Genomic DNA, 24277 nt, shown 5'->3' with positions numbered 1-24277 from the left:
TAAGTTTATTTACAATTTTATTTTTCACAAAATCAATAGTTTATATCATAGTCTAACATTTTACGCGAAATCACCCACCAAATGTTTATAAACCCAACATCAATAACCTGACTCGCTATCTTTCTATATGGCAGTTTCAAATATGAACAATTCGTCTCATATACATCACACTGATCACTATATTTATCCACCCAAATGATGGAAAAAAGCCCGAAACTTGTATGTCTGATCAAGTCACGGTTATAACACGTCTGTATAAACTTCAAATGTTCAACAGCACCAGGTTTCACTAAGGGTAAACTTACTAAAGACACTTCATTCGAACACTGTATGAATTTAGCCCGAAAGCTTTGTGCATTGGGGTTATGTGTCATGCTATACATTAAGAAACCCATCCCCGTGAAAAAGAAGGTCGCTTTTACGGGTTTCTGCTTGATGTCGCTCCTGACTTGGATCGCCACTTCCCTATAATCGATGTAGACATTTTTTAAATAATTTACGAATCGTTCAATGAATGTTCCGCTGACTTTCTGGGTCAATTTTTCGTTGACTTTTTTCAAAGCTTCGCCTGTTTTGGCTCCAGCTGCGGCGACGCTAAACCCCGAGAGTCTCAGCATGTTGTCGACTTTGAGGTTATGTCGGATGTGTTGAATGCGGAAACAAAATTTCCAACGACGGAGGAACTCAGAGAGATTTAGCGTTAATTGATTAATGTTGGACTGAAGTCCATGTTTTGATATTTGACTTGTTTTTTGATTTTTGTTTCAAATGTGTCAAATTCACGTTACCGGTTTTTTTTTTTATCGATTGGTTTCTTTTTGTTAAGTGTTTTACCAGAAGGTGGCGTGTGAACGTCGCGCGAAATTTAAATTATAAATGTGAAGAGGCTCCAAAAGATTAAAATTAATCGACGAACTGGGTTTTAATAAAGATCCAGCTTCTCTCGTCTTCTTCGTGAGGGTATCGAAAACCCAATTTTCGCGTTATTAACGCGCGCGTAACGAAAGCTTTCTGAATTTCGATTATTTTTTTTTAAATATGAGTCCCAGGGCTGTTTCATAAACCACAAGTACAGGGGTATCTTATTTTATAAAATTTACCATTCAAATTTTGCGGTGACTCCATCAAATTGTTGGAGGGAATAATTAAACAAATTTTGGTTAGCGTTTTATCATTTCTAACATGCGTCGAAAATTTGACAACAATCGGTTTGGTGGTTTCGAAGGTTATTTGTATAATAAAAATCGACTCAGACGACAGATAGACGGAAATGGAAGACCTATTTTTTTAAACTTCAGGGGAAGAAAAAATAATACGGTTTAAATGCATGTTGTAAAAAGTTAAAACAGTGGTCTTTAATTTTTTAGTTGTTGTCAATGTTAATATCGCATTAGTTACTTTGTTTACGCTTTATTCTAGAATCGTTTACAAATTATTTGTTAATTAATCGAAAATTAATCTTAAATTACTTTCAAAATTATCAATTTATTTGACAATTTTTTTTTTATTTTACAGGCTTTTTTGTGCACTTTGGAATTATTAAAATTTGTCTGTAATTACAGGAATTTTTCGAATTCCTTTTAAAGTTATTTATTTGTAATATGTATTTAGAATTCGTAAAATGCTCTATACACACTGGAATTTCTCAAACTCCGGGGAATTCAAGCCAATTTCTTCAACGTTAAGAACCCTGGACATTATTCTGGAATCGTTTACGAATTAATTAGAATTAATCGAAATTTAGTCATTGAATTACCTTCAAAGTTTTAAATTTATTTATTGTATAGAACTTTTAAAGTTGTTGCAGCTGTTTTGAGAGCTATGAAATTGCTAAAATTTAATTGTAATTACTGGAATTCTTTTGAATTCGATTAAATTACTTTGAAAATTATTTATTTATATAGAATTTTGAAATAATTGCTTTATACACACTGAAATTTTATCGAGTTCTGGGCGATAAAAGCTAATTTATTCGAGATTAAGAAACCTAAAAGCATTATTCTGAAACCCCTTACGAATTAATTACGAATTTCTTGGAATTAATCAAGATTTAAACTTTGAGGTTATGAATTTATATGACAAAGTTTCTCACATTTTACAACATTTTTGAGCACTATGAAATTACTAAAATATATCTGTAATTACTGGAATTATTCGGAATTCGACTGAATTACTTTCAGAATTATTTATTTATTTATATGTAATTTTTAGAATTCTTAAAATTACATTATATACGCTGGAACTTCTCAACTTTTGGGAATTCAAGCTAATTTCTTCAAGATTAAGTTCGAAAATAATTCTGGAATCGTTTACGAATTAATTATGACTTAATGGAAAGTAATCGGAATTTGGTCACCTTCAATGTTGCCAATTTATTTATTAGATAGAATTTTTGAAGTTCTTACAGTTCTTTTGTGCGCTATGAAATTGATAACATTTAACTGTAATTACTGGAATTCTTTAGAATTCGATTAAATTACTTTCAAAATTATTTATTTATATAGAATTTTAGAATAATTGCTTTATACACACTGGAATTTTTCGTGTTCTGGGGGATAAAAGCTAATTTCATCAAGATTAAAACACATGAGCATTATTCTGAAACCGCTTACGAATTAATCACGAATTTCTTGGAATTAATCGAGCCTTTAAGTTTGATTTACCTTCGAAGTTATCAATTCATTTGACAAACTTTCTGACATTTTACAGCGTTTTTGGACACTATGAAATTACTAAAATGTGTCTGTAATTACTGGAATTCTTTGGAATTCGACTGAATTACTTTCAAAATTATTTATTTATATCGAATTTTTATAATTCTTGTACCTAACTGCTTCATACAATCTGGAATTTCTCAAGTTCTGGGAATTCCAGCTAATTTCTTCAAGATTAAGTTCGAGCATTATTGTGGAATCCTTCACGAATTAATTACGAATTTATTAGAATTAAGCGAAATTTAGTCATTGATTTGCTTTCAAAGTTTTCAATTTATTTATTGGACAATATTTTTGAAATTCTTACAGTTTTTTTGTATTCTGTGAAATGACTAAAATGTAACTTTAATTATTGTAATTTTTTAGATTTCTACAGAATTACTTTCAAAATTATTTATTCATATGGAATTTTTAGAATTCTTATAATTGGTTTATACACACTGGAATTTCTTAAGTTCTGGGGAATTCAAGATGTCTTCAAGATTTAATTCGAGCATTATTCCGGAATCGTTTACGAATTAATTATGAATTTGTTAGAATTAATCGAAATTTAGTTTTTAATTTCCTTCAAAGTTTTCAATTTGTTTATTGGACAGAATTTCTGAAGTTCTTGCAGGTTTTTTGTGCGCTATGAAATTGCTAAAATTTATCTGTAATTTCTAGAATTCTTCGGAATTCCACTGAATTACTTTCAAAATTATTTATTTATATATTTTTTTTTAGAATTCTTCTAATCGGTTCATACAGACTGGAATTTCTCAAGTTCTAGGATTTCAAGCTAATTTCTTTAAGATTAAGTTCGAACATTATTCGCATCGTTTGCGAATTAATTACGAATTTGTTAGGATTAATAGAAACTTAATTACCTTCAAAGTTTTCAATTTATTTTTTTGACAGAATTTTTGAAATTCTTACAGCTTTTTGTGCACTACTAAATTGTTAACATTTATCTGTAATTACTGGATTTCTTTGGAATTTGACTGAATTACTTTCAAAATCATTTACTTATATAGATTTTTTAGAATTCTTATAACTGCTTCATACATAGAATACAGAATTTCTCCAAGTTCTGGGAATTTAAGCTAATTTCTTCGAGATTAAGTTCGAGCATTATTCTGGAATCGTTCACGAATTAATTACGAATTTGTTAGAATTAATAAAAATTTAGACTTTGAATTAATTTCAAAGTTTTCAATTTATTTCTTTGATAGAATTTTTAAAATTCTTACAACTTTTTTTGCATTACGAAATTGCTTAAATTTATCTGTAATTACTGGAATTCTTTAGAATTCTACAGAATTACTTCCAGAATTAATTATTTATGTAGAATTTTTAGAATTCTTTTAATTGTTTCATACACATTGGAATTTCTCACGTTCTGGGATTCAAGCTAATTTTTTCAAAATATTAAATTCGAGCATATTTCTGGAATCATTTACGAATTAATTACGAATTTGTCAGAATTAATCGAAATTTTGTGTTTGAATTTCCTTCAAAGTTTTCAGTTTATTTATTGGACAGAATTTTTGAAATTTTTAGCTTTCCTGTGCACTTGAAATTGCTACAATTTGATCCTAATTACGTAATTATTTAGAATCCGACTGATTTACTTTCAAAATTATTTTCAGAGTTTTTAGAATTCTTATAATTGCTTCATACACTCTGGAATTTCTCAAGTTTTCGGAGTTCAAGCTAATTTTTTCATTATTCTGGAATCGTTCACGAATTAATTACAAATTTGTTACAATTAATCAAAATTTAGACTCTGAATTACCTTCAAAGTTTTCAATTTAATTATTTGACAGAATTTTTGAAATTCTTACAACTTTTTTGCATTACGAAATTGCTTAAATTTATCTGTAATTACTGGAATTCGTTAGAATTCTACAGAATTACTTTCAGAATTAATTGTTTATGTAGAATTTTTAGAATTCTTTTAATTGTTTCATACACATTGGAATTTCTCACGTTCTGGGATTTAAGCTAATTTTTTCAAAATATTAAATTCGAGCATATTTCTGGAATCATTTACGAATTAATTACGAATTTGTCAGAATTAATCAAAATTTTGTGTTTGAATTTCCTTCAAAGTTTTCAGTTTATTTATTGGACAGAATTTTTGAAATTCTTAGCTTTCCTGTGCACTTGAAATTGCTACAATTTGATCCTAATTACGTAATTATTTAGAATCCGACTGATTTACTTTCAAAATTATTTACAGAGTTTTTAGAATTTTTATAATTGCTTCATACACTCTGGAATTTCTCAAGTTTTCGGAATTCAAGCTAATTTTTTCATTATTCTGGAATCGTTCACGAATTAATTACAAATTTGTTAGAATTAATCAAAATTTAGACTCTGAATTACCTTCAAAGTTTTCAATTTAATTATTTGACAGAATTTTTGAAATTCTTACAACTTTTTTGCATTACGAAATTGCTTAAATTTATCTGTAATTACTGGAATTCTTCAGAATTCTACAGAATTACTTTCAGAATTAATTATTTATGTACAATTTTTAGAATTCTTATAATTGTTTCATACACATTGGAATTTTTCACGTTGTAGGGGTCAAGCTAATTTTTTCAAAATATTAAATTCCAACATGTTTCTGGAATCTTTTACGAATTAATTACGAATTTGTCAGAATTAATCGAAATTTAGTGTTTAAATTTCCTTCAAAGTTTTCAATTTAAGTATTGAACAGAATTTTTGAAATTCTTAGCTTTCTTGTGCACTATGAAATTGCTACAATTTAATCCTAACTACTTAATTATTTCCAATTCGACGGAATGACGTTCAAAATTATTTACAGAGTTTTTAGAATTTTTATAATTGCTTCATACACTCTGGAATTTCTCAAGTTCTGGGAATTCAAGCTAAGTTCTTCATTATTCTGGAATCGTCCACGAATTAATTGCAAATTTGTTAGAAGTAATCGAAATTTAGTCTTTGAATTACCTTTAAAGTTTTCAATTTATTTATTCGACAGAATTTTTGAAATTCTTTAGTTTTTTGTGTTCTATGAAATTACTAAGAGTTAACTGTAATTACTGTAATTCTTTAGACTTCTACAGAATTACTTTCAATATTATTTATTTAGATGGAATTTTTAGAATCCTTATAATTGCTTCATATGTATTTAATAGAATTTCTCAAGTTCTGGGGAATTCAAGTTAATGTCTTCAAGATTAAGTTCGAGTATTATTCTGGAATCGTTTATGAATTAATTACAAATCTGTTAGAAGTAATGGAAATTTAGTGTTCGAATTACCTTCAATGTTTTCAATTTATTTAATTGATAGAATTTTAGAAATTCTTACAACTTTTTTGTGCACAATTGATAAAACTTAACTGTAATTACTGGAATTTTTTAGAATTCTTATATTTGGTTCAGACACACTTCGGGAATTCAAGATAATTTCTTCAAGATTAAGTTTTAGCATTATTCTGGAATCGTTCACAAATTGCTAATTTTTTTTTACTCCTTAAATTACCCCAATTTATTCAAATATAATTATATTGAAATTTTAAAAATCTATCCGTTATGTGTCGATTTTTATTAGACAGATAAATCTGCGAAACCGCTAGACCGATTGTTGTCAATTTTTAAACGTAGATTAAGAGTGTCGTGTAGATGCTAAAACGCAAACGAAAATTTGTCTAATCATCCCCACCATTAATTTGATGACGCCACCTCAAAATTTTGCATGATAAATGCTAATTAAATTTTATAAAATAATGTACTCCTGCACTTTCATTCCGATTTTCGCAAATAAATCCAAATTGTATATTTGCATAGCGCCATTACTATTGACGTATGGGGTTAGACTACGTTTTGTTATTCTACGTTTAATACATTTCAGACAGACTTCCTTCCATTAAGATCATATTTTTCGCAAGAATATTCTTTTGTGGACATTTATCACTAAGTGGCAGCCAGCGTATGGTAACCTGCTCTATAAACGGAGCCTTCTGAGCGACCACTCGTCCTCCGACATTAGCGCAGACACGTTATTATCCCCACGACACCAATCATTTTGACAAATCGTCAACGCGTTTTAACGACTGCGTTGTTAGGTGCAGAAATAAAGTTTCGAACCATGCTTTCACAGCCCAGAATTGTTTTAACCATTACTTTTGATATTTTGGTTACAACAACGTAAAGAAATCAAAAGGTAGCATATCAAAATAAACATTATTTTCCTGAAGGAACATCATCTTGTTTAGCAACTTCAAAACTTCATTGTCTTTTTCAATCACGAAGTCTTATCTCCTTCATCCGACGACCTATTTGCATTTCTATCTTGATATCCGCTTTATTGGCGACTCGATCGTCCCGCGCTTTGCAATCAATCACACTGGAAGCATTTCAGTCCCTAACCCACATGCTTCCGTTTTTGACAGCCAGAAAGGACAATTTATTCTCCTGGACAAGAATGAATTTCAAATAATGCTACAACAGGAGTGACCCTTATTGAATCGCCCCGACGACATAATTCCGTACACTTTCGAAAACACAATTCAGTACATCTGTCGAGATGTCGGAGGGCTTATCCATTCGCCAAATAACTGTGAAATTTCCATGTTCGTGTTTCATGTCTCATTTAATTCGATTCATTCTCAACGTGTGTAGAGTCTAACGTTATCACAACGTTGTTACAAACGTATTTGCTCGAGGAAACTCCTTGAAGTTGTTGCTCGCGACTCAAACTGTCAACATTTATTTTCAGAGTTTCGTACGAAAATAAGGAACGCACATCCTAATTTGGTTTATCTTGTGTGATAACGCGACGCAGGAGCGAGCGTTTTCAGGTCGTCAATATTTCAGTTTTCGTATTACAATTTCCAGCACTGCGGCGCTGAAGAAACTAAAGAAAAGGTTTCTAGAAACAACAATAAAATGGTTTGATCTAGTCGCGACCACTTGTAATTGTATTTGCGGTGTGATTTTAGTCTGCTACATTTTGTGGGATTCGTAGATTATGTTTTGAGGGGCAACGGCTGGGGTGTCAAATGTTGAAGAGACGTTTAAACGTTTGCCAGCATGCGAGTTGCGACGCTAATGGACGATTTAACAGACACTGAGATGCAATTTGCTCCACTGAAGTTTCAAATTGAAAATTGGATATTGGAAATAGGAGTTCTTCTTTGTTGGCAAGAATTTCGCACTTGCTGTGCAAGATTTATACATTTGTCGAGATTTAATCATAGCGTATATTAATAAATCACAGAAGTTCTAAATAGAAACCCTTTCGGTAATCCATCCTTGCAGAACGATGAAGAAAGTGGTTACGGTGCTGGGGTTGTCTACCAGATTATACAAATCGGTTTAAATCATAAATGAGATTACGAAACTATTTACATAGAGTAGTGGACAGACACTACTGCACAAACGAAGCTTACTGTTTCTACACGAATAAGTTTAATTCCGTCAAACCACACACTCATTGTGCGTTTACTTAGGTGCTAATAACTACTAGACGGTTCTTGTGAGGTTTTTTTTCAACGAGTGGAGTTATTTATAAAGACAACGTGATCAAAGGACCAATAAAAAAAGCAAATCGTTCTCCAGTTAAAATAATAAAACATACTTCAATAGTTAACACTACATTATCGCCTACATTCTTGGCAGGAGAATGTGTACACATTTATTTCACTTTTCCAATTTGTCACAAAACTGAAGCGTGATTTTCGATTAACTCCAAAAATAAATGGCCTGCGGAGACTGTTAATAAAAGAGACTTAGTCCCGGGGCGATCCAGGTATTTGCCAGTCCCTAAGCTAGAGAAAAAACCTTCTTTCGCATCCCATCATAGGGTTTTATTTTAATTTAGTGTTGGTATTACTGGGTAAACCGATCCATGTTATACAAAGTAACAATGTATAAACTAAGATTTTAATTTATTGCATTACTAGTGATTCTATACATTCTAGTGTTCTACAGTTGACAGCTATATTGAGTAGATGTAAATATTTACATTAGAATATAAAAAGATCCTTGTCTCGGTACTGTACATACCGTAATTATATTTTTAATTCCTGAGCGTAAGCTAAAGAAGTACTGTCGTAGGGTCCACGCGGTCAAAGACCATTTTCATGTTTTATCGACGTTTACCCCCTAAAGTATGAAACAATAGGTCCCGGTTGACGTTAACCTCAAAATTTAAATATTTTTTGTGGTTTGTGGTTTATGAACCCGTCTTCATTTTTTCCCTAAATGTCTAGAAAAATTGTAAATTGTATAACAACATTTTGATGATATCAAACATAGAGGTCGTGAGTTCATATTTAAAAATTCTCGGCTTCGCCATCTTTATTTATCCTAGAATTTTGCACAAGGTGGGGGACCTATGGGCTATAACATTTTCAAACTTATCTCTGAGTAAACTATTAGTACTCTTTTTGATCAAGTTTATTTTTATAAATTTTTTGGAATTATTGTTTGGATAAAACCTACTTAGAGACATGTGCGAGGAAAATCCAGAATGTTAAATTGAAAAATATTGAAAAACTTAGAATTGGCAAATTTAATTATCCTGTGTAAATGTCGATTTATAAAATTGAGGCTGACGTTGCTGTTCGTTGTTGACGTTACCGTTCGAGATTTTAACTTTGGTTGACGTACCTGCTAAGACAAGACTGATATTGGGAAATACACCCTCTTAAAAAATATAGGGTGGGTGGGCGGGGTTATCACTTGCCAAGATAAGACTGAACAATATTAAGTGTAGTCACTGAAATGAACAGGTTGTGGGTGGGGCTACTGCCTCCTTATAAAAAACTATAAGAAAAAATTAAACTATAACAAAAAAAAACGAATAGCGTTATTTCTTCTCTTTTTAACAGCCTAGATTCTATTAGTTTCTTGCCACTTTACAGAAGAACATATAATGAACTCCGCCCACTTACCCCGCCTTCATTTTAGTAATTCATTGTATGTGGTCTGAATGAAAGGTTGACCTTATACTGATGAACAGAAATAAAATCGTTAAAATGAGGATAAGGTGGGCGGGGTTAGTACCTGCTAAGATAAGACTGATTTTGGCAAATAACACTCTAAAAAATATAGGGCGGGTGGGCGGGGCTTATACTTGCCAAGATAAGACTGGACAATATTAAGAGTAATCACTGGAATGAAGAGAGGGTTGGTGGGCGGGATTACTGCCTGCTTATAAAAAACTCTAAGAACAAATTGAACTTGGCCCCGCCCACCCACCCGTTCTTTTTTTCTTCTGAAATAAGAAATGCATTTTGATAGCAAATAATATTAAAAAAAACAGCGTTTTTTCTTCTCTTTTTGACAGCCTAGGTTTTATTAGTTTCTTGGCACTTTACAGAAGAACATATAATAAACTCCGCCCACTTACCCGGCCTTCATTTTAGTCATTCATTGTATGTGGTTTGAATGAAATATTGATCTTATAATGATGAACACAAATAAAATCGTTAAAATGAGGATAAGGTGGGCGGGGTTAGTACCTGCTAAGATAATACTGATTTTGGCAAATAACATTCTAAAAAAATATAGAGCGGGTGGGCGGGGCTTATACTTGCCAAGATAAGACTGAACAATATTAAGAGTAGTCACTGGAATGAAGAAAGGGTGGGTGGGCGGGATTACTGCCTGCTTATAAAAAACTCTGTGTGAAAGAATTAAACTTAGCCCCGCCCACCCACCCGTTCTTTTTTTCTTCTGAAATAAGAAATGCATTTTGATAGCCAATAATATAACAAAAAAAACTGCGTTTTTTCTTCTCTTTTTGACACCCTAGGTTTTATTAATTTCTTGGCACTTTACAGAAAATCGTTAAAATGAGGATAAGGTGGGCGGAGCTAGTACTTGCTAAGATAAGACTGATTTGGCCAAATAACACCCTCTAAAAAAATATGCGGCGGATGGGCGGGGCTTATACTTTCCAAGATAAGACTGGACAATATTAAGAGTAGTCACTGGAATAAAGAGAGGGTGGGTGGGCGGGGTTACTGCCTGCTTATAAGACTCTGTAGAAAAAGCTAAACTCAGCCTCGCCCGACTCTTGTCCATTCCTCTGACTTATTTTATCTATTATAAAATGTTTAGACAAATTTTGATACCGCTTTACGAAATATTCTTAAATCACACGTAAAATTTGACAACAACCAGTCCAGACAGACTGATAGACGGAAATGGGAGACCTATTTTTTCGTATCCTATGCGTCCGAAACGTCCCTAGTCTGACCTGAGCTGACTTGAAAAGATTCTTCTATACATTCACACCACATAATTTAAGATTTTAATAAGTAAGACATATTTAAAATAATAAAAACAAAAACATAAAAATCAAGCTTTAACAGGAATAGAAGCGGAATGACAAAAACCTCATGATAATGTGTATAAGATTCATGTATCAAATTCTTCAGAAATCGGTAGGCTTTTGATAACTGACAACTTTTCCGTTGACGTTGGGGCTTAATTTTTGGCTTATTTTTTTCTTAATATGCATAGTATTCTTAGAACCACACGATACTCAAACACATGTTTTTTATTTCTTGTACAGAATTAAGAATTTTGCAATTAAGCTCCGCCCCCTTGGCTTATGACGAATAAAAAAATCATCACTATTGAGACAGGGAAGGTGGGCGAGTCTTCCATTTTGGGTTTTTTCTTAATATGTGTAGTCATTCAGAACAAAAAACTTAAACATGTTTAAAATGGTAAGTTTGTATAGGAAAATATCGATTTTGCAATTATGCCCCGCCCCTCGGTCTGACAACGAATGAAAAGTTCATCACGATTGAGCACGAAACGGTTGCGTGGGGCTTCTTTTTTGTTTTTTTTTTTTTAATACATTTAGTTTTCTTTGTATAACACGATTACTTAAGAACATATTCCACATGGTAATTTCTCGTAGAAAAATAAGGATAACTGTAAAATCCTAAAAACATGTTTTGCATGATAATTTCTTGTAGAGAAATAAGGATTTTAAGCTCCACCTTCTTGGCTCACAAAGAATAAAGAAAGTCATCACAATTGAGAAAGGGTGGGTGGGCGGGGCTTATATTTTGCACCATCACTGAAGAACATGTTTCACATGGTAATTCTTGTAGTGAAGAATTTTATTATCGTTGGCTTTGTTTCCGACAATTTCGTTGTCTTCTTCATGTAAACCTCGAAAACGTCATTTTTATAATTCAGAGACACGCAAAACAAAAAACATGGAATGTCTATAGTCCGTTTATCGAACGGATAGAGTGACTAGATGCGCTTCACGTGCCTACAAACTACTAAGTGGGACTTATAAACTTGCTGTTGAAGTTCCCTTTGCAGTTGCTCTTCCAGCTGAGGTTGCTTTTGGAGTTGAAAGTTGTCATTTATAAACTCCGTTGGCAACTTATCATTGATAATATTTAAAGGGTTGTAGAAAAAAGTGGAGGATTTAAGTTGATTACAACAAAAATTTACCATTTTAGACATGTTTTAAGTTTCTTGTTGTCGAAATATGTATAAACATATTGAGAAAAAAGGCAAAATGTAACCCCGCCCACCCGCCCTATCTCAATTGTGATGAATTTTTTTTAATCGTCGATAGCCAAGAAGGCGGAGCTTAACTGCAAAATCCTTATTTCTCTACGAGAAATTCAAAACTTGTTGTTCAAAGAATAGTATGTATATTAAGAAAAAATTATAGTCAAAGATTAAGCCCCACCCATACCTGCCCTGATCTAAATAGTAATGAAGTTTTCATTCGTTGACAGACCTAGGGACGGAGCCTAATTGCAAACTCCATATTTCCTTACAAATTTGTACCCTTTTAAAAGCGTTTCAAGTTTCTAAGAGTAATAAAAAATCATCACAATTGAGACGGGGTGGGTGGGCGACGTTTTATATTTTGCCGTTTTTTTTTTAATATACATAGTATTCTTTAAACAACACGATACTTAAAAACATGCAATTAAGCTCCGCCCCTCGGCTTACGACGAATAAAAAAATCATCCGAATTGAGACAGGGTGAGTGGGCGGGGCTTATATTTTGCCTTTTTTTTTCATAATATACATAGCCATCTTTACACAACAAGAAACTTAAAACATGGTTAAAATGGTACATTTTTGCAAGGAAATATGGATTTCGTAATTATGGGGCGGGGCCTAATTGCAAAATCGATACTTCCTTATACAAATTTTCTATTTTAAACATGTTTTAATTTTCATCTTGTGAAAAGAAGTCTACCCATATTAAAACGAAAAGACAAAATGTAAGCCCGCCCACCCGCCCTATCTAAATTGTGATGATTTTTTTTATTCGCCGTGAACCAAGAGGGCGGGGCTTAACTGCAAAATACTTATTTCTTTACAGGAAATTAAAAACATATTTTTGAGTATCGTGTTGTTCAAAGAATAATATGTATATTAAGAAAAAATTAAAGCCCCACTAAAATGGTAATTTTTTGTAGTAATCAACTTAAATCCGCCACTCTTCTTCTACAACCCCTTTAAACACTTAAATATTGTTTAAACCGTGTTTGATTTTTATGCGTATGTTTAAGCAAGATTAAAATTTTGTTCGAAGTACCAAATCCATTTTGACTTCCCGAACGTAAGCTAAGGAAGTATTATAATACGTCGAATGGCTAATTTTATGTTTTCTCGACGGTTCGTTGTAATAGTACGAAAAACTATGTTTCATATTTCCGACTGTTTGCCGTCAGTTGTGTCGATTTTTATTGGACAGATAATATCCGAAACTACTAGACCGATTGTTCTCAAATTTTGTATATACAGTCGCTGCCACTTTGACGTAATAGTTTCTTTTAATATCATGATAGCAATTTAAATATGTTCTCCTGATCTGAAAATCGGGACAGTGACTTTGTCGAAATGATTTGATTTGCCAAACATTTTTTTTTTAATTTGGAAGTGTGTATTAGGAATATGATCTAGATGCTAGACGCTAACCGAAATTTGTGTGATGCTCCCTACCAACAATTTTATGACGTCCGTTCAAAATGTTGCGGAGTTAGAATATTGAAATTTTATAAAATAATGCACTCCTTACTTGTAGTTTATGAATGCACTTTGATTTTCTTTTAAGTGTGAAAAATCCGGGTTCGAACATGTTCCTTGGCATTTCCAATTTTTTTTCTTTATTGATCGAATCAAGAACGGTGCCTAACTATATTTAATATAATGAAATAATATTTGGACCGTTTTGCTCCATTGTAGTTTAATTCATTAATTAGTCCTTTCGTCTGTTTTAGCGAGACAAAACCATTTAATTTTCTTTTAATCCAAATGCATACACCACTGATGCTGGTTATCGGTACGTGTTTAATAGTCGAATTCTTTCGAAGTATAAACATGAATAGTCGAATTTAGAATCTACTGAGAATACATTAAAATTACTGTTAGTTATCTGTTTTAAATATATTTTTCATATTGCCAGCACTTGTATCAACAAAGACCCCTTCAAATTTACGCCCTCGTGGTGCAGGGGTTGCGGGGGTGTTATATACACCACTGGTTTTTGTTTTATATTTATGTTTTCTGCATGGAATTTTGGGTACATTTTCAGAATGTAATGTCTCCATCAAATAAAGTCGAAATATATCTGATACGATTTCTATAGTTTTGTAAGCTGAAAACAGTGGTGAAAATTGCGTTCCAAAATTTCCATAAATACCTGAAATATTGCAAATCCAGTTTTTTCGGAAAAATATAAAATCTGATTTTGCACAATTTTATTTATTTTAACATAATCTCTGTAACAAAAATATATAGATGAAACCAGTCAGTGTAAAAAAAAACTTTCGATAAGGATGGGATTGAAACACTCACGGACGACAGCACAAGTCCGACAATCCGCCACTTTACCAATTGGCCCACGAGATATTTGATGCAAGGCGGATTCATGAACCACGAGTACAGGAGTAAATTATTTTATAAAATTTAAATAACTTTAATTGGCAAAACCATGTATGGATATCATCAAATTGTTGAAGGGAGTGATTAGACAAATTTTGATTAGGTATTTAGTAAAAAACTCACAGTTCCTCCTGACCAAAAATTTCGAAAAATTACTCGTAGTTCGTTTTCAAAAATTCTTTGAACTGATTTCTTTAAAAAGTTGACCTGAATTAACCTGACCTGACTTTACCTGATTTTAAAAACTTAATGTACATTTATGTCATTTTTTGAAATATCAACCCGATATTATAAATTTTGACAATGTACGAGCCACGTACTTAAGTACATACAAACAACCCATGTAAATGCTTAATAGAGAAACCCATTGTTGTTGCGTATAACCGATTTTAAACAACATTTTGAGTGACTCCGCAAATTCAGTAAATTTGCCAGTTTAGCCGCCCCAAATTCGGTCGCTTGTGCGCCGCACCTGCCCGCCCGCCCCCGCTTATTCTCAAACAATTAGTTTCTAATTCATCAAAGGCAAGTGATGAATGGTTGAAAGAAATCGCCAACTTTTAACGAGTCAATCTTAATAGCGGCGATAAGATAATGGCATCAGAAGTTATTTTTGAGGGGAAAGCAACAGACTTTCTTTCTGGAGCCTGAAAGTTGGTAAAGCAGCGAAATCTTTTATGAAATATTCGTGACACTCCCTAGGACTCTACGATTATTTCGGTTTACTAAGTTGCACCCTTAAGTTACAGAAGAATGGGAAAACTTGGTGTAAAAGGTCGTTTGCTACAACTTATTAGGACGTAATTGTCTCACAAACTGGTCTTTAGAGCGCCAGCACAACGTAGGAGGTATTGATTACGGGACATAGAGTGTAATGATAAGAGAAAAAAATATACGACTGAATTCCTCCCACTCGGGGAAACAGGTCTAGGTAAATTCTGTTTATATTATTATTATTAAGTTACATTATTTGTGAATTTGTTCACTTCAAAAAATGGTTGGTCTAGAATACTATTGCATAATAATTCACTTCTATTTTCCACTTTCTTACTTTCTTTCTAAAGAATCTTCATTCAATGGAACGGAGCACATGTAGAATCGATAACATAGAACGCTGAAAGATATTAGGTAGAAAACACGGTGTTGGCACATTCTGAAACTAAAAACGTGAACAACAAAAGCGTTATATTGACAACTATCCACCTGAAAACTTATTACATATGTAACCCCATTTCCGTAAATTTGGTGGTTTTAAGATGGTCCAGTTAACTTTGAAACTGTTTGCCAGCGAAGTTCATGTTACAAAATAAGCCATAAGTTTACTTACATGCATTACGGTCAGCGTTCACAAATAGAAGTAGCACTGATGATTTCATGAATTTAGTTAGCTTGTTTTACGTCAGGTTCATTTACGAGTAAAGCCGTCTCTGTAATGGTTGCCATTACCACAAGGAAAGTCGAACACAAATACCTTGAGCATCGTAAAAAGGAATAACATTGAAAGTGGATATTTAAAAGCAATAAAACGGACACGTTAATACGCTTTACTTTATAGACGATGTAATGGTATTAATTTTCTTCATTGATCGTCCCAGCGCACAAAATTTTCGTGATGTAAATTTGGAAAGTCGAAATGAAACACTGCAGTCGTAAAATTTTAATTATAATCTAATCTAAACACAACCCAATTTTCAACTAAATCCGACTACGTTAAACAGGAAAACGATCGAGGTCAAAAACTTGATGCATGCATAGTCTGAAATTGTTGGAATAATTGAATAAAGAGATGTATGGATAAAGCACACTCATTGATTTCAGTTGATGACTACAAAACAAAAATAAAAACCAGAACGACCTGGACGCTTAATCAATAACTAACGTTAAAGCGTAGTAATTACGCTGTTTTCATTAGTTCGTACTTATCTATCTAGGGTACAAGAATATATTTAGGACGACATTTATCCAATTGACCTTTGGTTGGGCCGGTACAGGTTTCTTCCGATCGACATTACGGACGCCCAATTGATTTATATCGGTGAATGCAATAACCAGATGCATCGTGCGTCCGTATCACTCATAAATTCTCCTGGAAGAGTGACTGGAATACCGCAATCACCGCTCCCAGGAAATTATGCATGTTTTGACAAAACCTGCTAACATAAATCTGTCGAAAAACATTAATTCAACTTCGTATTTACCGCTCTGTCAAAATTTGACCACTATGTAAACCGACGTAGCGGACACGGATAACAGCCGCTCTTTAACATAGATTGAAAGATACATAATTGAGGTTAGACAGGGGCGATATTTTACGACGCTTTTTTTATTGAACGATTAGAGGGTGGAGCGGTAAATTATTCCCTGCTTTATGGCGCACTGGGATTAATCGCATGAACTAGATAGAAGACCTGTCGCATATTGTCTCCACTAAGAGTACTAGAAAATTTTCTAGTTTTGATTTTTTTCACTATAAAAGCAACCGTGCTTTCTATTCACTCTATTTGAACACGCTATGTATTTCTTTTATTTTCACCACCCACAGTTTTAAACTTTGCGCTCTGAGCCGAAAATGTCGAATTAGTGGCTGCAAACAGCGGCCGGGCCGTTTTGACGCAATTGAAATTTGTCGCAAAAGATAAAACTTGTGCGCTTTGTCTCAAGTTTACCCGATGCAAATTGGCTCTGCGAACGACCTAATCTCCGAACAAACTCATAGTGTCACACTCATTTGAAATTTCCGTTGAGTGCCATCGTGACTACAACATCTTATCTTGCACTGTTGATGGCGACTTCTGCAAAGTTCGTGCAACCTCAATTATCGAATGCAAACGAGCCCGGAATTGATTCGGAGTCTAGCTGTATAGTGGTGAGTAGATCGTTGATTAACCTCCAAGTAGGGACTCATTTTTTCTATTTTTTCGTCGACAGAACGCGGAGAATGGTTGGGGTGGAGAACGAAACAAAATTATTTTTTTAATTGTTTGCTTGAAGCGAATTTGAAGTTTCCAGTTTCAGGCGGAGGGTAGGCTTGGAAACGCAAACAAAGAAGACTAATGTGTAATTGATGTCAGCTCAGGGCTGTGACGTATTCGATTACTTTGTATTGCGTTTTTAGGTGCTGTAATGTGCCACGTTTTGTAAAATTTAATATTGCGGGGGTTTGTTGTTTTGCGAAACATTAAAGGTGCTCGGAGTCTTTATATTTTCTAATAGGTGTCACAGGAGGAAAATGCAGCGACTTTAATTGGGTAGTTGCATTGGGCCGAACACGTGCCGTTACCTGCAGCAGTTTTGCTCTTCCTGTTAGCTACGAAAATACACTTGGTACAGAGCCTGCTGCATAATGTTTGTATGTGGTGATTTGGGATTGTTGACTGTTTAACTGTCTTATCTGTGTGAACAAGGTATTGCAACAGCGAAACAACGTCGCTGGCTATTATACAAAATAGCTGCATCAGTTTTCCAAAATTTTGTCGTGCAGAGGATATCGTGCTTATTAAGAGATCCTAGAGAAGGTATAACAATTGTTTCCTTTTTTTCCATGATAAAACGATACTAAAATAGATGTAGTATATCGGGGGGTCGAAATATTAAAAGAATCAAAAAATCTAAAAATCCAAAAGCGGAAAAATCGAAAAACCAAGTAATCAAAAATTTTAAAAATGGAAAAATTGACAAAACTAAAACCGAGGAGTCGAATGTTACTTCGATAAAACTTTTCTCGCTTTTGAAGTATAGTCCAACAAATCTACTTTGACATTTTCAAAAAAATGAGGTTCTTAATTTGATTAATAAAGAAATGGTCGAAGACGCTGAGTATAATCCGAAAATTCAGCTCTTTAAAAAAATAAAATTTGATTTTACGATTTTCGTGTTGTGCTAACCGCTGTAAAGTAAAAACCAGAGGCATAAATAACACCCCTTGTCCTTCAGGACTAAGTAATAGCAATCTGAAACTCATGTGTTTATTTATACTTGTACATAGAAAGAATGTCACGTAGAAATTAGTTTGATTTGAATGAGTCTGTCTTCTCAAAACCATAATCGAACAAAATGTTATGAACATTATAATTCTTATTTTATCATTATGATATGAAGACCTGCGTATTTTCACATTTTCGAGAAAATACTAGTCATAGCACAAAAGTGCATTACCAGCGCAAGAAAAAAAAATAGAAAAGGGCCAAGTTCAGCAGTTTCGGAGATTACGTGCCTAATAAGAATGGATACAGGTACCAGCTTACGCTCAGAAAGCAAAAATTCGTAAAACTAAAAATCTGAAAAATGGAAGAATCGAAAAATCAAAAATTTAAATATCGAAAAAGTAAAACATCGAAAAATTGAAAAATCGAGAAACTGAAACATCAGAAAACGATAAATTGAAAAATTTAAACTCGAAATGTGTAAAATTTAAAAAATCAAAAAATTCAAAATTCTAGAAATCCAGAAATTGAAAAGTCGAAAGTCGAAAATAAAAACTCGCAAATTTGAGAAACTGAAACATCGAGAATTCGAAAAATTAAAATATCGTAAAATTGAAAAATAAAGAAATTGCGAAACCGGAAAGTCGAAAAATTGAAGAATCGAATTATTGAAAAATTCCAAAGATCAAATATCAAAAAACTGATAAATCGAAAAACTGAAATATTGAGAAATAGAAATGTTGAAAAATCAAGAAATTGAAAGGTCGAAAAATGGAAAAATCGAGAATTCGAAAACGACGATTCCAAAACTTAGATACGCCAAAAGTAGAAAATTTGAAAATTGAAAAATTTAAAAATCGAAAAACTGCACAATAGAACAACTGAAAAATTGAACAACGAACAAATTGAAAAATCGTAAAACTGAAATAACGGAAATACCGAGAAATCGAAAATTAAAAAAACTTGAGAAATCGAAAGTTGAAAAATCGTAAAAATAAAAAATTAAAAAAAAAACTAGAAACCGAGAAATCGAAAAATCGAAAATTAAAAAAATCGAAACATTGAAAAAACGAAAAATGTAATATTTAAGAAATCGAAAAACTGAAAAAGCGACAATTCCAGAAATCGAAATATCTAAAAATTAAAAAATCGAAAACTGAAAAATCGAGAAATTTTAATTTTGAAAATGAAAACATGAGAATATAAACATCGAACAACTTGAAAAATTTTAAAATCGAAAAACCGAGAAATCAGAAAATCGGATAATTGAAAAATTGAAATATCTATAAATTAAAACATGAAAATATCGAGAAATTGAAATAGCTCAAAGGAAAAATTAAAATTTGAAAAATAAAAAATTTTAAAATTTTAAAAATTCGATAAATCGAAATGTTGAAAAATCCAGAAATCGAAACCGCGAAGGAAATCGAAAAGGCGAAAAATCGAGAAATCAAAAACTTCGAAATGCCAAAAACAGAAAATTTAAAATCGAAAAGTTGGATAATCGAAAATTGAAGAAAAAAATTTAAAAATCGTAAAACAGAGATATCGAAAAACCAAGAAGTCGAAAATTAAAAAACTCGAGAAACCGAAAAATCTAAAATTAAAAAAATTGAAATTGAAAAGTCTAAAAATTTTAAAAATGTAAAAACCGAAATGTCAAGAAATTGAAATACCTATTAAAAAATGAAAAAATTGGAAATGAGAACAACAGAAAATCGTAAAATCGAAAAATGTAAAATATAAGAAATCGAAAAAATTAAAATAACGAGAAATCTAGAAATCTTAAAATTAAAAAATCGGAAACTGAAGAATTGAAAATTTTCAATTTTGAAACTGAAAACATGAAAATTAGAACATCGAACAATTCGAAAAATTTTAAAATCGAAAGGCCGAAATTAGTGAAAAATTGAAGTATCTAGAAATTAAAACGTGAAAACATCGAGAAATCAAAACAGCTCAAACGAAAAATTAAAATTAAAAAATTCGATTAATTTTTCCAAGAAATGGAAAAATATGTAGCTAAATTAAAAAAAAATGGAAAATCCGAAATTCTAAAAATCGAAAAGCGGGAAAGTCGAAACACCAGGAAACCAAAAAATTTAAAAAATGCGAAAATTTTAAAAATTAAAAATCAATAACCGAGGAGTCGAAAAAACAAAATATCGAGAAAATATCTAGACATTGAAAAATCTAAAATTCAAAAATTGGTAAAAGTAAAGATTAAAAAAATCTAAGAACTGAAATATCGAGAAATTGAAAAATTTAAACTCGAAATTAAAAAAAATTATAAATGCAAAAACCGTGGAGATTGGAAAAATAAAAAATTGAAATATTAAAAAAAACTAAAATTGGGAATGGGAACATAAAAAAATCGTGAAATCTAAAAATGTAAAATTTAAGAAATCGAAAAACTGAAAAAAACGAGAAATCTAAAAATCTAAAAATTAAAAAATCGAAAATGGAAGAATCGAAGAATTTCAATTTTTCAAAAGTGAAATGAAAAATTTTAATTTTAAACATCGAACAATTTCAAAAATTAAAAATCGAAAAGCCGAAAAATCGAAAAACCAAGAAATCGAAAAATCGAATAATTGAAAAATTGAAATATCTAGAAATTAAAACATGAAAAGATCGAGAAATCGAAATAGCTGAAACGAAAAATTAAAATTTGAAAATTATAAAGTTTAAACAATTCGATAAATTGAAAAATTAAAACACAAAAAATCGAAAAATTGAAAAAACGAAAAATCAAAACTTTAAAAGACGGAAGAATCAAAAAACTAAAAAATTTAAAACCGAGGGGTTGAAAGATCGAGAAATAGGAACATAAAAAATCCAAAAATTTAAAAATTGGAAACCTAGGACATCAGAAATTTAAAAAAAGGAAAAATTGAAAAAATGGAAAATCTAAAACCGAGGAGTCGAAAAAAGAAAATATCGATAAAACATCAAGACATTGAAAAATCTACAATTAAAAAATTCGTGAAACTTAAAAATAGAAAAATCGAAGAACTGAAAAATCGAGGAATGCAAAAATTTAAAATATCAAAAAAATAAAACATCGAAAAATTGGAAAATCGAGAACTTGAACGATCAAAAAACCATGAATTGAAAAATTTAAATTCGAAATGTATAAAATTTAAAAACTCGCCAAATTGAAAAATTGAAACATCGAGAATTCGAAAAATCTACAATTATAAAAATATTAGCATTACAATAACGAAAAATTGAAAAGTCAAGAAATTGAGAAACGGAAAAGTCGAAAAATCTAAAAATTGACGAAACAGATTATTGAAAAAACCCAAAATTCAAATATCGAAAAAAGAACTGAAAAATTGAGAAATCGAAACTTTGAAAAATCAAGAAATCCAAAAGTTGAAAAACGAAAAAATCTAGAATTCGAAAAATCGACAAATTGAAAAATCGAAAATTGAAGAATCGAAGAATTTCAATTTTTCAAAAGTGAAATGAAAAATTGAAATTTAAAACATCGAACAATTTGAAAAATTAAAAATCGAAAAGCCGAAAAATCGAAAAACCGAGAAATCCGAAAATCGAATAATTGAAAAATTGAAATATCTAGAAATTAAAACATGAAAAGATCGAGAAATCGAAATAGCTGAAACGAAAAATTAAAATTTGAAAATTATAAAGTTTAAACAATTCGATAAATCGAAGAATTAAAACACAGAAAATCGAAAAATTGAAAAAACGAAAAATCAAAACTTTAAAAAATAGAAGAATCAAAAAACTAAAAAATTTAAAACCGAGGGGTTGAAAGATCGAGAAATAGGAACATAAAAAATCCAAAAATTTAAAAATTGGAAACCTAGGATATCAGAAATTTAAAAAATGGAGAAATTGAAAAAATGAAAAATCTAAAAGCGAGGATTCGAAAAAAGAAAATATCGACAAAACATCAAGACATGGAAAAATCAACAATTAAAAAATTCGTGAAACTTAAAAATCGAAAGAACTGAAAAATCGAGGAATCCAAAAATTTAAAATATCAAAAAAATAAAACATCGAAAAATTGGAAAATCGAGAACTTGAACGATCAAAAAACCATAAATTGAAAAATTTAAACTCGAAATGTCTAAAATTTAAAAACTCGCCAAATTGAAAAATTGAAACATCGAGAATTCGAAAAATCTACAATTATAAAAATATTAGCATTACAATAACGAAAAATTGAAAAGTCAAGAAATTGAGAAAATAAAAATAGATTATTGAAAAATCCCAAAATTCAAATATCGAAAAAAGAACTGAAAAATTGAGAAATCGAAACTTTGAAAAATCAAGAAATCCAAAAGTTGAAACATGAAAAAATCGAGAATTCGAAAAATCGACAAATTGAAAAATTAAAAAGCGGGGAAATTGAACAATCGAAAAACCGAGACATGGAAATCGAAACACAAAAAATCGAAAAATTGAAAAAAACGAAAAACCAGAAATTTAAAAAATGGAAAAATCAAAAAACTAAAAAATCTGAAACAGAGGGTCCGAAAAATCGAGAAATAGGGACATCAGATAATCGAAAAATTGAAAGATTCAAAATCGTGAAATTTAAAACACAAAGTTGAAAAATCGAAACTCAAAAATTTTAAAATTCGAAAAGCTAAAAACAGAAAAATCGAAGAACTGAAAACCGAGGGGTCGAAATATCGAGAAATAGGGACATTAAAAAATTGAAAAATCTAAAATTAAAAAGTTCGAAAAATCAAATTATTGAAAAACTGAAGAATCGAAAAATTGAAAAATCGAGAAATTGAAACATCAGAAAATAAAAAAATTTAAAGATTTAAAATCGCAAATTCTAAAATTTAAAACTTCGTAAAACTGAAAACAGAAAAATCAAAGAACTGAACAATCAAGAATACGGAAAATCTAAAATTCAAAATGTTGAAAAATTAAAATCTCGAATAATTGAAGAATGAAACGATTGAAAAATCAAGAAATTGAAAAATTAATTCAAAATACGTCAAATGATTTAAACAGGATCATTAGTGGAAAATTAGTCGTTAGCAGAATTTTTAACAAAACGAACAATTATTGAAAAAAATTGGTTTTAAATTCGACACAGTTTGAGTTGTTAGCCGACAACTTCTCCTAAAGTAATTATTAGCGTCCTCGTCTGATTTTTCTAATTTATGACAACGAATTCTATTTTATACAAATCGTCTGGAAGAATGAATGCTATTGTGTCGATTATTATGTTAGAAACTGACAGATTTGGAGTTATGTAATTGTTCATATTTCTAGTCCATGGTAAATTAAGATTAATATTTTATTATTACTACAAATTTATTGTAACATTTTTAAAGTATATTTTACGTTGTTAATACTACAACTACGTAGCCGTTTTTAACACGTATCAGCACCTAAGATTACTACTGATCCCAGAAAGGAAGTGTTTAATAAAAACCATACATCCAGTAACCTCAAGTTTCCATGTAGAATTATCTGAAATATTTAAACCATAATCGCAATACAATCTCTAAAACAATAGACGAACAGGACTTTTTTATTATTAAACTTTTTATGAAGAATTTACAATGTTTCTGATTACCTTAAATCGTTTATAAGATTCCAGAGCATTCGGTTTGTTCATTTACAAAGTTAAATCATAAAATATTGCTACACACAATTTTAATTTTTTTTGCCAAAAATTTCTGAGACTACTACTAATGTTCCCCATGTTCCATATTTAATTAACATAGGACGAAACCAGCTCA

At 31.1% G+C, this 24277-nt stretch overlaps 2 protein-coding genes across 3 annotated transcripts in view; one reads left to right on the top strand and one right to left on the bottom strand.

Annotated features, from left to right (window-relative positions):
* On the bottom strand, positions 1 to 805 carry LOC135127126 (mitochondrial import inner membrane translocase subunit Tim29). Its single transcript, XM_064053467.1, has one exon. The coding sequence runs from the start codon at positions 615 to 617 to the stop codon at positions 33 to 35; it is 585 nt and encodes a 194-aa protein (XP_063909537.1). The 5' UTR covers positions 618 to 805; the 3' UTR covers positions 1 to 32.
* The window catches only part of LOC135127122 (uncharacterized protein), a 134506-nt gene that overhangs the window by 726 nt on the left and 109503 nt on the right, over positions 1 to 24277 (top strand). The gene's annotated exons all lie outside the window — the stretch shown is intronic.

Source organism: Zophobas morio, unplaced genomic scaffold (assembly GCF_036711695.1).
Source record: "Zophobas morio isolate AGI-343-1 ecotype UQ-CSIRO unplaced genomic scaffold, CSIRO_AGI_Zmor_V1 ptg000011l, whole genome shotgun sequence".
Classification (NCBI taxonomy): Eukaryota; Metazoa; Arthropoda; class Insecta; order Coleoptera; family Tenebrionidae; genus Zophobas; species Zophobas morio.
This window is presented reverse-complemented; position numbering and strand designations above follow the sequence as displayed.